The sequence below is a fragment of the Pteropus alecto genome, unplaced genomic scaffold, assembly GCF_000325575.1.
Source record: "Pteropus alecto unplaced genomic scaffold, ASM32557v1 scaffold124, whole genome shotgun sequence".
Lineage (NCBI taxonomy): Eukaryota > Metazoa > Chordata > Mammalia > Chiroptera > Pteropodidae > Pteropus > Pteropus alecto.
Window position 1 is genome coordinate 2,046,533 of NW_006435779.1, and position 12,300 is coordinate 2,058,832.

Here is a 12,300-nt window from a genome sequence, read left to right on the forward strand (position 1 = left end):
GGGTTATTCACAGTGGCCAGGACATGGGAGCCACCGAAGTGTCCTATAATAAATAATTTGGTAAAGAAGCTGTGGCACATATATATAATGAAATATTACTCAGCCATAAAAAAAAATTAAATCTTGCCATTTGTGACAACATAGATGGACCTAGATGGTATTATGCTAAGTGAAATAAGTCGGACAGAGAAAGACAAATACCATATGATTTCACTTATATGTGGAATCTAAGAAAACAAAATAAATGAACAAACAAAATAGAAACAAACTCAGATATAGAGAACATTTTGATGGTTGCCAGAAGGGAGGGAGTTTGGAGGATTGGCTTAAAAGGGGAAGGGATTAAGATATACAAATTGCCAGTCGTAAAAACAATCACAGGGGTGTAAAGTATAGCATAAGGAACATGATTATAATATTGTGATAATTTGTATGGTAACAAATGGGTACTAGACTTATCCTGGTGATCATAACATAAAGTTATATAAATGTCTAATCACTATGTCGTACATCTGAAACCAATGTAATATCTTTGTCAATTATAATCAAAACCACTGACTTATGCATATTTAAAGGATGAATTTTATGGTATATAGATTATCTCTCAAATATGCTGGGATAATACTCTTAGTTGCATAGAATGTAGCTATGATCCTCAGAGCAATAGCCGATTCTAGGTTTGGAACACAGAAACTGCAAGGCGAGTTTAGGATATCTTGCTGTACTAGAAAGCAAGTGAGCTGTTGAAGGCTTAAGGGAGGTGTACCGAAAGACAGAAAAGCCATGACGAATTAGGGGGATCGCTTTATAAACTATGTAAATGTCTAATCAATGTACTGTATACATGAAACTAATTAAATTAAAATTTAAAAAATATATTACAATAATATCTAGATTATATGAGACATATAAAAAAGAAAAGAAAAAGAAAAGCCAGCCTAAAAGGGAAGTTGCTGGACAAATTCGGAATAATTTAAATATCAAAAATCATAACTGACTATAATTGATTGAAACACAATGAATAAAAAGCCATTAATAAATGGGGAAGATTGATACAATTATCATTATGTAACCTCGAATAGAGTAATTGGTTCAGGCAAAATCATTGATGGGTGCTAAAAGCATTAGTTGAAAGGTTTAGGAAGAACAGGATGTTCACGTGGCATCGAAGTATTACTCAATATTAGTCACAATATTAATACTAATTATGAGAAAAAATATATACTTTTAGATTGACGAAATTGGATGGTTGCCATTCTAACCAAATAATTATCATTAACAATGAGATCATTTTATAGTATTTTCTTGCCCCTCTCATGGCCAAAATGCTTAAGTAATTTGTGTCTAATCAAGCCTCTTGACTTCCAGTTTATAGGAAATACATGGGAGAGGAACAAGTTAAATGATCCTATAAGGAAATAGAAAAATTCAAAATGTAGGACATTCAACAAGAAAACTGGGAACCCTCATACACTGTTAGTGGATTGCAAACTGGGGCAGCCACTATGGAAAACGGTATGGAGTTTCCTGAAAAAATTAGAAATAGAATTACCTTACTGACTCAGCAATTCTACTTCTGGGTATTTATTTGAAGAAATCCAAAACACTAGTTTGAAAAGATATGTGCACTCTTATGTTCATTGCAGTATTATTTACAATATCCAAAATATGGAAGCAACCTAAGTGCCCATTAATAGACTATTGAATAAAGAAGTGGTACGTATATACAGTAGAATATGACTCAGCCATAAAAAAAATAAAAAATCTTACAGTTTGTGACAAGGTGGATGGACCTAGAGGGTATTATGCTAAGTGAAATAAGTCAGACAGAAAAAGTCAAATACCATATGATCTCACTTATATGTGGAATCTAAAGAAAAAAAACGAATGAACAAACAAAACAGACATAGGCTCATAGATACAGAAAATAAACTGATGGTTACCAGCAGGAAGGAGGGTTAGGGCATTGGGTGAAAAAGGTGAAGGTATTAAGAAGTACAAATTGGCAATTACAAAATAGTCATTGGGTTGTGAAGTACAGTCTAAGGAATACAATCAATAATATGGCAATAACTATGTATCGTGCCAGGTGGGTACTAATCAGGGAGTCCCTTCTTAAATTACGTAAATGTCTAACTACTATGCTGTGCACCCAAAAATAATATAAAATAATATTGAATATCAACTACAATTGAAAATTTTTTAATTAAAAAAAAGAAAAAAAGAATAAGGGCCCAGACCCTTTAAAATACTCCTCCTTTAATGTCCTGGGGGGGGCGGGGGGGAGAGAAGGCCAAGAGGAGTGCTATCCTAAATGAGAAGAGACCAAATAAACATAAAAAAAAAAAAATCAGATATAATGTGTAAGCACTTTATTGGATTCTGATTTTGAAAAGACCAGCTATGTAAGACAGTTGAGAACAACTGAGGAAATTAGAATATTAACAGGATATTATTTAATGTTATGGAATTAATGTTGTTTTTTCTTAGGTGTGATAATGGTATGTAATTATGTAAAGGAATGTCTTTATTCTTAGAAGAAACATGCTGAGCGTTTAAGGGTGAAATATCATGTCTGCAACTAATTTTTAAGGGTTTCAGAAAAATGTATGTGTGTATATGTGTGTATACATTGGGGGTGGCAGTAAAACAAATATGGAAAAAATGTTAAATATTATTGAATCTAGATATAGAACAAACAGGTAATTCATTGTACTATCCTTTCGACTTGTCTTTCAAATTTCTCAAAATTAAAAGTTGAGAAAGGAACAAAGCTTTGATGGCTACTCGCTATGGTGGCCGCTAGCAATTTCTGTTTTACTCTAGAACTATTAACTATAGAGATAAATATAGTATGGTTGACTTTTTCTGTTTTATCTTTGTATTTTGGTCCTCCTGGAGAAATTTTATTGAAGTAGTGATAACCTGAAGGAAAGTTGTTACTATTATTTTCAAGCTTATATATACCATAGTCATACTCTATATGTCACATATACCATTTGTTTTCAAAAATAATGGAGACAATTTCTAGAATAATCATAGATGCAATAAAACTAAAATCTAAAATCATGCTTAGTAGTAAGTAGAGGGGGTAACTTTATCAGAAAACCTAAGTTAGGAAAAACTTCCAGAATTTAGTTCAGCTTCCTAGTCACCAAGACAGAGAAGGAAAAATGATGGGTTCTAAAGCTCTTGTGAGAATCTGCTACAACTGTCTGCTTCTACTGCATCTCATCCTAAGGCTGTCTTAATCTTTTCTTTCTCTTCCATCTGTGTTCTTCTCAATACCTTCCATGATACAGAGCAAGAGTGTTCAATAGCCATCAATTGCACCCTGTTCTGCCATGCTGGTCCCTCAGCACTGCTCTCTCTAGACAATAGAGCAATAGACTGTGGATCAGTTCGTGTATGGGCAGCAGGAAGGTGATATCCTCCAACTAATAGGACCTCCTATCACTGAAGAGTGAGAGGCTAAAATGCCATCCTGACTGCTAAGAGACTAGCTTGCTGTTTCACACCATTGGACCTGTTATTTCTCCTCCACACCATTTGGATTCATTTTCCAATTAAATTTTCAATAAACAAAAGTAGTCATCTAGCTTAGGTTGAACTCCCCCAGAAGCAGAAAGTGAAACAAGGATTTAAGTGCAAATAGTTTTTGGAGGCACTAACAGGGGAGAAGAGAATGAAAGAGGAAAGAGAAGGAGCCATAAGAGAACATTAACTGGCAGATTACCGCTGTGGGCCATTGGGGCTCAATCCCACTGGAAAACTCCAGGAGACAGTGTGGAACACGCCTCAGAGTTGTTCCATCCCAAAGGGTGAGGAATCTGAGGTACTTATCCTCAAACTAACTTCTTGGTGTTTGAGCTAATGCTTGAGCTGAGAAAAAAATCCTCAGGCAAAGAGTGGTGGATGGATGTAGTCAGCATGTCCTGGAACAAAGAGGGGAGATGGCTGACAGCCATGTTAGTGATATTACTGGCAGTCTCTTCTATGCTACTTAACTACCCACTTTTAAAAAAGGAAGGTTTATTACTTTTAAGTAAAAGACATGTCTGAACAGATTCAGCTTGTGGTGGTTTTAGCCACCTGTCATTGTCTCATCTTGCAACAGCTTCTTCCCACCAAGTAATCACAGGTTTTGCATTCTTTTTTCTAGAACACATCTAAGAATAAGAATGCAGCTTCCATGTTCTGTTCTAAACTGACATACAGATCTATGTTTTATAAGTTTTTTTGAAAGATTGACATTGCTTTGTAAACATGAAATACAATTTTCTCTTCAATTGCTAGCAGGCTAGGAAAAGCTGAAAAAGTCTGCTATTGGCTGATCTTTAGGCAGCAGAAAAGGCCTGTAATTGGTTACTGCTAGTTGACTGACATCACAGTGGCCATGAGAGAACAGAATTTAGGGAACTCTGTTTTTTTTTTTTTTTAACTTATTTGGAAATAATTTCAAACTTACACAAAAATGCAAAGTAAAAATAGTATAATTAATACACAGATTCACCTATTGTTAACATTTACCTTGTTTACTTTGCTTTACTTTACATTGGCTCAATCACTCAATCTATCTGGCTATATGTATGTATGCATTCATACATATATATATATACATATACATAATTTTGTTCTGATCATATTCAAGTAAGTTGCATGCATCATGTCCTTTCCCAAGTATTTGAGTGTGTAGAATAAGACTATTCTCTTACATAACCACAGTGTAACTAACAATTTTAGGAATTTTAACATTGATCTCATACTTTTATATATTTACTGTTAGTATTTTAATTTTGTCAGCTGACCTAATAATGTCCTTTATAGAATTTTTTCCTTCTCCATACCAGTCTAGGATCAGGCATTGAATCTTGTTAACATATCTCTTTAGCTTCTTTAAATCTGAAATATTTCTACATACATTTTTTTTGCCTTTTATAACATTGACATTTTTAAATAATACAATATTCCCCTTAATATTCCCTTTTTTAAAACTAAAATATTCCTCTCATGAGGCTTATCTGAATGTTCCTTGTGATTGAATTCAGGCTATGCATTCCTGGATGGAATATTACATAATTGCTATGTCCTTTTCAGGGCATCCAGTCTGGAGGCAAATCAAGTCCACCTGCTCCTCATTGGCAATGTCAGTTTTATTTACTTGGTCAAGATATTGTCTAATTTCACCCTTGTATAGTTACTATTTTTCCCTTGCAACTAATAAGCAGAGTGTGAAGAGATCCTTTCAAACCATGCATTTCACTCTTTTCACTTAACAATATTTCCCAGTAATCATTCCATATCAGGTAATAAAGTCTCCCTTGTTCACTTTTACAGCTGTATAGTGTTCTATTGTGGGTATGTATCATAGGAGCTCTGTTCTTTATTTTTTCCTAAGGCAACTCCCCAGCATCTCTTAGGCCAAAAAAACTAGAGCCATCTCCCTGATTTTAATAACAGACGGGAATACTGGGTTGCAGTCAAGATGGAGTAAGCACCTTTCATTCTGTCTCTTCCACAGAATGCAAATAAAAACCTTGGACAGAATGCATGGAGAATTCTGAAAAGTAAATAGTGGTGAGGAGACTGGGGAAGGAAACCAGAACTTGAAGTACTGTGACCAAATCAATGATAAGTTTCTCTTTTTTTTTCCTTCAATATCTCCTGGCCTGGACTCAAAGGCAGCCTGAACCTAGAACTTTACAACAAGTATGGACAGAAAGAGCTCTAAGAGAAGCCCTCTATTTCTGTTTCGAGGAGCAAGAAAGAGGACCCCATGGATCAAAGAGAATAGGGGAAACTTTTTTCTTTTCTTTTTTCCGTTCTCTCTTACCCTAACCCTCAGGGATCCAAGGTGGCTGACAATAGCAGTGGCTGGGCTGGCCCTTCTCTCTTGACTAGGGGAACTCTGGCCCTGAGAGTGTGAGGAAAATCTCCACTGCTTTTCTCTCTCAATCCACTGGCCACTAAGCCCTGAAAGCAACCACATTCATGGGAAGTATGAGCAGAGCAGGGAATCCAAAGCCCCAGCTTTTAGGCCAGAGGACTAGGAAAAAGAATAAAGGAATTCTTAGACTAAGAAGAGTGTCAAGAAGATTGCAGATGAGAGCGAGCTCAAGAAATTGATCCCATCAGGTTTGGCATGAACTCTTGGACTCTTCCCTGAGTTTCACACAGGTAATTTAGCCCTAAACGGTATACCACAGTCTTTGAAAACTGATCTGAAAAGTAAACCAGTGCTCAGTCCCAGCCTGGCCACTCTGTGATGTAAACATAGAGCTGATCCAAATAGCACTGCGAAGGCTTTGAAAACTGAACAGTCATTGGAAACACAGCCTACAGAAATTAGGTAGGAACTCATGGCCTACCTAACTGGGTCAGTTTTCTGCTTTGAAAAAAGTAACATTTTCCATAAGATTTAAACAAGACCCAGAATCACATGATATTTAGAATGCCTACTATATAATTCAAAAGCACATACCAAAAACCAAGAAAATGGCATCATCTTGCAAGGGGTAAGACAAGATAATCAATAGATACCAACACTGAGATAGCACAGACTTCAAAATAACTAGTCAGATACTTTAAAGCTGTTGTTACAATGGTGCTCCAAAAAGAGTGACCACTTTTGAAAGTTATGTAAAGATAGAAAATCTCAATAGAGATATAGAAGTTATTTTTTAAAAAGAACTACATGGAAATTTTAGAACTGAAAAATACAATTACTGAATGGGCTCAATGGCACAATGAAGGTGACAGGAAGGAGTAACTGCACTTGAAGACAGACAAATAAAAATCATCCAATCTAAATATCAAAGAAAAAAAGATTGAAAAAAGTGAACAGAGCCTCAGGAATTTCTGGGGTAATACAAAAAGGTCTAATATTGGTGTCATTAGATTCCAGAAGGAAAGGAGAAGTGTGAATTAAAAAAAAAAAAACAAAGTATTTGAAAAAATAATGGCTGTAAACTTGCCAAATTTAGCAAAGACATAAACTTATAAATTCAAGAAACTTAGCATACTAAAAACAGGATAAACTTGAACAAACAAACAAACAAACAAACAAAAGCAACCCATACCCAGACACATCATAATCAAACTTCTAAAAGCTAAAGATAAAAAATCTTGAAGATGACAGAGGAAAACAACAAAAAAATATGAGGGAAAAATTAGTAGAATGACTGTGGATTTCTCAAACCACTGAGGCCAGAAGGCAATGGAGCATAACTTTTAAGCTCTGAAAAAAATAAAAAGAGCTGTCTGGAATTACATATCCAGCAAAAATAGCCTTCAAGAGTTAGGGCAAAATTAAGATAAGATATTCTCAGATGGAGAAAAACTAAAAGAATTTATTGCCAGCAGACATACTCTAAAAAAAAGGTTAAAGGCAATTTTTCAAATGAAAAACAAATGATACCATAGAGAAACTTGGAACTTCAAGAATTAAAGAAGAGAAACAGAAATGATAAATACCTGGATAAATATAATGGTCTATTTTTCTCCTCTTCAGTTCTTTAGAATACATATGATAGTTGACAGCAAAATTTTTACCCATATCTGATAGTATTTTCAGTGCATGTTAATATTTACAGAGATTGCCATCTCCCTTGTGATGAAGAGGGTTACAACATAAAGGATAAGGAACTATATGATGGTAAGGTAGGTTCCTACATTCTACTTGAAATGATAAAGTATTAATTCAGTGTAGTCTGTTAACAGTTAAGTATATATATCGTAATCCTTAGAACAACTACTGAAAAAAAAATACAAAGAAGTATTATTAGAAACTCAAGATAAATTTAAAAAGAATATTCAATATTCAAACAATCCACAAAGAAGGAAAAAAAAGGAAACAGGAACAAAAATAAAAGAAATAATAAAATAGTAGACTTAAATCCAAACATACAAATATTTACATTAAATATAATGGTCTTTATCAGATAATTTCATCTCATGGACCTGCCACTTGTGCTTAGAAAAAGCTTAATCTCATTTTTTAAAAGAAGTCCTTCTGGTAAGGAAAAGAAAATCAAAAAACAAATTTTCTTGAAAGAATCATCGTATCCTAATTTAACTCTTACATGTAACTTTAAGCATAAAACACATTCTATATTTCTGATAAATAAACTCGGCATACTCAGTAGAAGTTTGTTTGCAATCTGTTACATGGGATGCCAATTATTCCTTGACCAAAGTGATATTATATAGCTATTTCTTCAACTTGGTGAAAAATATAAAGACTTTGATTAACTAATTGAATTTATAGACAAAGAAAGTGTTACTGTGCTATATTATTTTATAATTATACTGATATACTATATATACTATAAAGAATTTTTGCTCCCACCTTCCACCTCATTGGCAGATAGGCAACTATATGTACCCAGCCATTCATTTGTTTCTTTTTTGCCCATTTGAATGGACTATAGGTCCCCTCTGCTAGCTGAAGTCATCAGCTGCTGGTTATGCCTACTTGTATCACTCATGACCTTCTTTCTGCTTGAGTCAGAGGCAGCTAAATTACCCCTTTCACTGACTAGTGGCTCCTTCACCACTAGAGAGGTAGGTAATACCCCTTACCTGAGGAAAGCCAATCAGCTGGACAAGCCAACTTAGCCTGTAGTCAGTTACTTATTTTATGATTTGTTAATTATTCACATACCATTCATTCAAAATAAAATGGAATCTGAGATGGCTTACAAAGATGCATACAACACAGTAAGATAGAAATTAAAATAAATCAGGAAATTAAAATAAATGAAGAGAAAATAAAGACAAAATAAATAAATAAATAAAAGCAACCAAGATGGGATAAAATTGCCCGAAGCTCTTAAGCACTGGCTACAGATGGACCACCAATTCATCTCTGATCTACTAGAGTCTAGAGCAAAAAACCATGCCCTGTTATAGATTTGCAGTGTCCTCAAGAGAAGAACAAACCACTGCTTGGAAGATGCACATCTTTTAAAAGTGGGAGAAAATTCTCCCCAAACTTCCTTTAGGGTAGTGAGGAGTATCCTCAATACTACTCCTACAATAAATAAAATAGCAAGTCAGCATTTCACCAGAGAGCAAGTCAGAAAAAACAATTCCATAAGAACTAAAAAAAAAAAAAACCTAAGTTTTCAGTTTTCTGGTTGAATTCAAGGATAAAATCTAAAGTGGTGCTTCTCAAAGTTTTTCATTGAAGTCCCTCCAACAACAGAGAGCACCCTCTAAAACACAGTGGTCTGCCACCCTCATGGAAGTTCTCTGACACTGCATCACTTACCTCAAAAACTATGCTAGAGGTGCACACAAAAAAATGTGAAATTTGTATTTACTTCATATAAGATGTGTTTTAGATTGCTCACTATTGGAAGTGGCAGGATGCAGGGAGAGTTTCTCAACTTCTTTAATGAGTAAAATGCTATTGTATTATGTGTCTATTTTTGGAAAATTAACTGAATTGAAAAGAGCTGACATTGAGTTCAACCTCACTTTTTTCCTTGTAAGTATGATAATATTTCAAGAACCCAAAATCACGTAAGTAGGTAGAAATGCCAACGATTGTTTTCCTGTTTTATGAGTTCTGTGGGGTAGAACTCTAGAAGAACACCCAGAATGCCCCAGAATGCACTGTTGTCAGGCAAGAACTTTGACCAGTGCTGGTTCTTCCTGAGAGTTCAAGTTTCCAGCCACACAAGGGGCTGTGATGTAGTTCACTGTCTCTCTCACAGTCCAGAAAGCTCGCTGACTATACTCTTTACTTCTTTACTACTAATATGGTAATGTTTATGCGATGTAAATAAAATAAGACATTTCTAGGAAAAATGGTAATATGTATATATAGTTTAAAAAGTAAAATGTCCCTAATAAACATTGAAATGAGCAAAAGGAATAAAAATTAATGAAAAAAGCTCTGTCTATTCTGAAATTTGAAAAGGCCCCAACCTGCATTAATTCGAATAAGGACATGATAAGCCTTTGTCCAGCTAAAACTTGGAGGACACTATCCTAGACGAAAAGTCTAAGATGAAGAGCAATGAAAAGATAAATATGTGTATTATTCTAAATGAGCATTTACTATATAAAACATAAATGTCTTGCAGAGTTAACAAATATATATAATTAAAATGCACATCAACAATAGCCAATAAATTGAGAGGGAAATAAATATAATTAAATTATTCTAAGGCTCTCCAAGAGGAAAGTCAAGGTATTGATTATCGTTAGGTCTCGATAAGTTGAGTATACATGTTTTAATTTCTAAGATAACCACCAAAAGAACAGAAACAGGATTTATAAATTCTGAATCAGTGGAGGGAAAGAAATGGAATGATAAAAATCAATCCAAAAGCCAGCATTAAAGGAAAGAAGAAAGAACAAGTGAGACAAGCACAATCCACAAATGGGGTGAATTTAAACTAAGATATATCTATAATGGCATTAAATGTACATAGACTAACTGCTCCAGTTAAAAGATAAAGATTATCAGAATGTTTTTTAATCATATTTTTTACTATTTATATTAGTAAAAAGAATTCTAGTACAATTTATTCTAGAGTAAAAGAGTCACTCATAACAAATTTATAAATGATAAATTTTATATTTATTTAATAATGAGCTCAAATGTGTACACTAAAAATGGACAGAACTAAAAGGAGAGAAACAAATTTATAATCTTAGTGAAATGTTTTAACACAGCTCTCTCAGTAACTGACAGAACCAGCCCACAAAAATCAGTGAATATGTAGAAGTGCTGAATAGCATGACCTAATTAACATATATGGAAAACTGCACCCAACACCTAAAAATACAAATCCTTTACAAGCATACATTGGCCATTTTCAAATATTTACTTTTATATGCCAGTACTGATACTTTTATATACATTATCTCCTCTAATCATAATACATTGTGAAGTAGACACCTGGGCTGGAAATCTTTCATTTGCCCCTCCAGACTCACCCTATTCTCTTCTCTATCATGCTCTGTGTCCTGTGAAGCTAACCTGTATGGGCTGCATTCACTGCTCCTTTCCCCTATGGCTTATGAAGGCAAGAGCAGAAACTGTTGGGTGAAGGAGGGTAGAGTCAGTGTATTTATTCTCCCTGCCCCATCCCCGTGGGTTTGCCAAGCCAAGGATGGCTGCATTCGTCTTCCCCTACCTAAGTCTCCTCCTGCCAGGCAGCACTCTTAAGACAGCTGCCTCTCCAAGTTCCAATACATATTCTCCCTCTGCTGCCTTTCATGGAGTAATGGCCCTTGCTGTTCTCAGTCCTGGGGTGTTGTGCCATCCCTTGTGGATCTTCTTAAACACTTCCCACACCTTTCCAACAGTCCTTTTGCTAAACTGTCTTCAAATTACCCAGTTAGAGTGCTCTATCTGTTTTGTGCAAGGACCCTGGCTGTATATTAACATTCCTGTCTCCATTTAAGGAAACATAAGCTCAGGGATCTCAATGACTTGCACAGGTCACATGATTCCACCCACACCTCTTCTTATGGGTATAGAAATAGAATAGTTTCATCTCTTGACCACATCATTAATAAATAATTAGTGTAACACTGCAACATTCTTTCAGCTTTAGACAATAGTATGCCCTGTCAGTATGTATGTCTTGGTTAAATTTTGAATGTGAGTTGTAACATGACTTTTCTTAGTTTCTTAAATTCACCAACACTGTGTCTTCCATTTAAAGTCTCCTTATTCCATTGTCTGTTAATTTTTGCTGCATATATCTTTTAGAAAAAGTTGTTTAATACAGTAATTGTGACCTCTGAATTTAATAGCCCCATGATATTTTGTTTTACTACTTTGCTGTTTTTCAGATCGCCATGAAGTTATCTCCAAAGAAATATTGGAGCTGGACCCATGGGAAAACCAGTGGAATGTTGTAGCCATCAATGTCCTCATGCATGACAGCTATGATGTCTGCCTGGTGGCCATGATGAACCCCCGAGACCTCATCCCTCCACCTTCAGATTTGATAGAAGAAGGCAAAGAGCACTGAGATCAGCATTGCTGTAGGGCCTCCTGTCATGTCTGCAAAGGAGGCATTAGGAATGGAGAGAGCCCATGGGTATCCTTCAGTCACCCATACATGTGCTTTGTGTGCGTAGTAGCCTGTGTGCAAAGTAGTGTGTGCTGGGCACTGTAAGGAAGAGTATGCACCCTCAAAGACCTCCACTCAGTTAGAGTGGATAAGACATGGTAAGGCCGAATGTGGTGATAGCACATGGGGAATACAGAGTAGATGCCACAAGAGTACAGGGGATGGAGGGATCTCACACTGCTGGGGACTCAAGGACATCATT

General features: G+C 35.3%; 1 protein-coding gene across 1 annotated transcript in view; it reads left to right on the forward strand.

Annotated features, from left to right (window-relative positions):
• Positions 1–11,996, forward strand: part of KBTBD12 (kelch repeat and BTB domain containing 12) — a 69,973-nt gene extending 57,977 nt beyond the window's left edge. The window contains exon 5 of the mRNA XM_006911446.1: positions 11,815–11,996. Within this exon, the coding sequence (XP_006911508.1) occupies positions 11,815–11,996 (182 nt within the window). The remainder of the gene's footprint in view (positions 1–11,814) is intronic.
• The last annotated feature ends 304 nt before the right edge of the window (positions 11,997–12,300 follow it).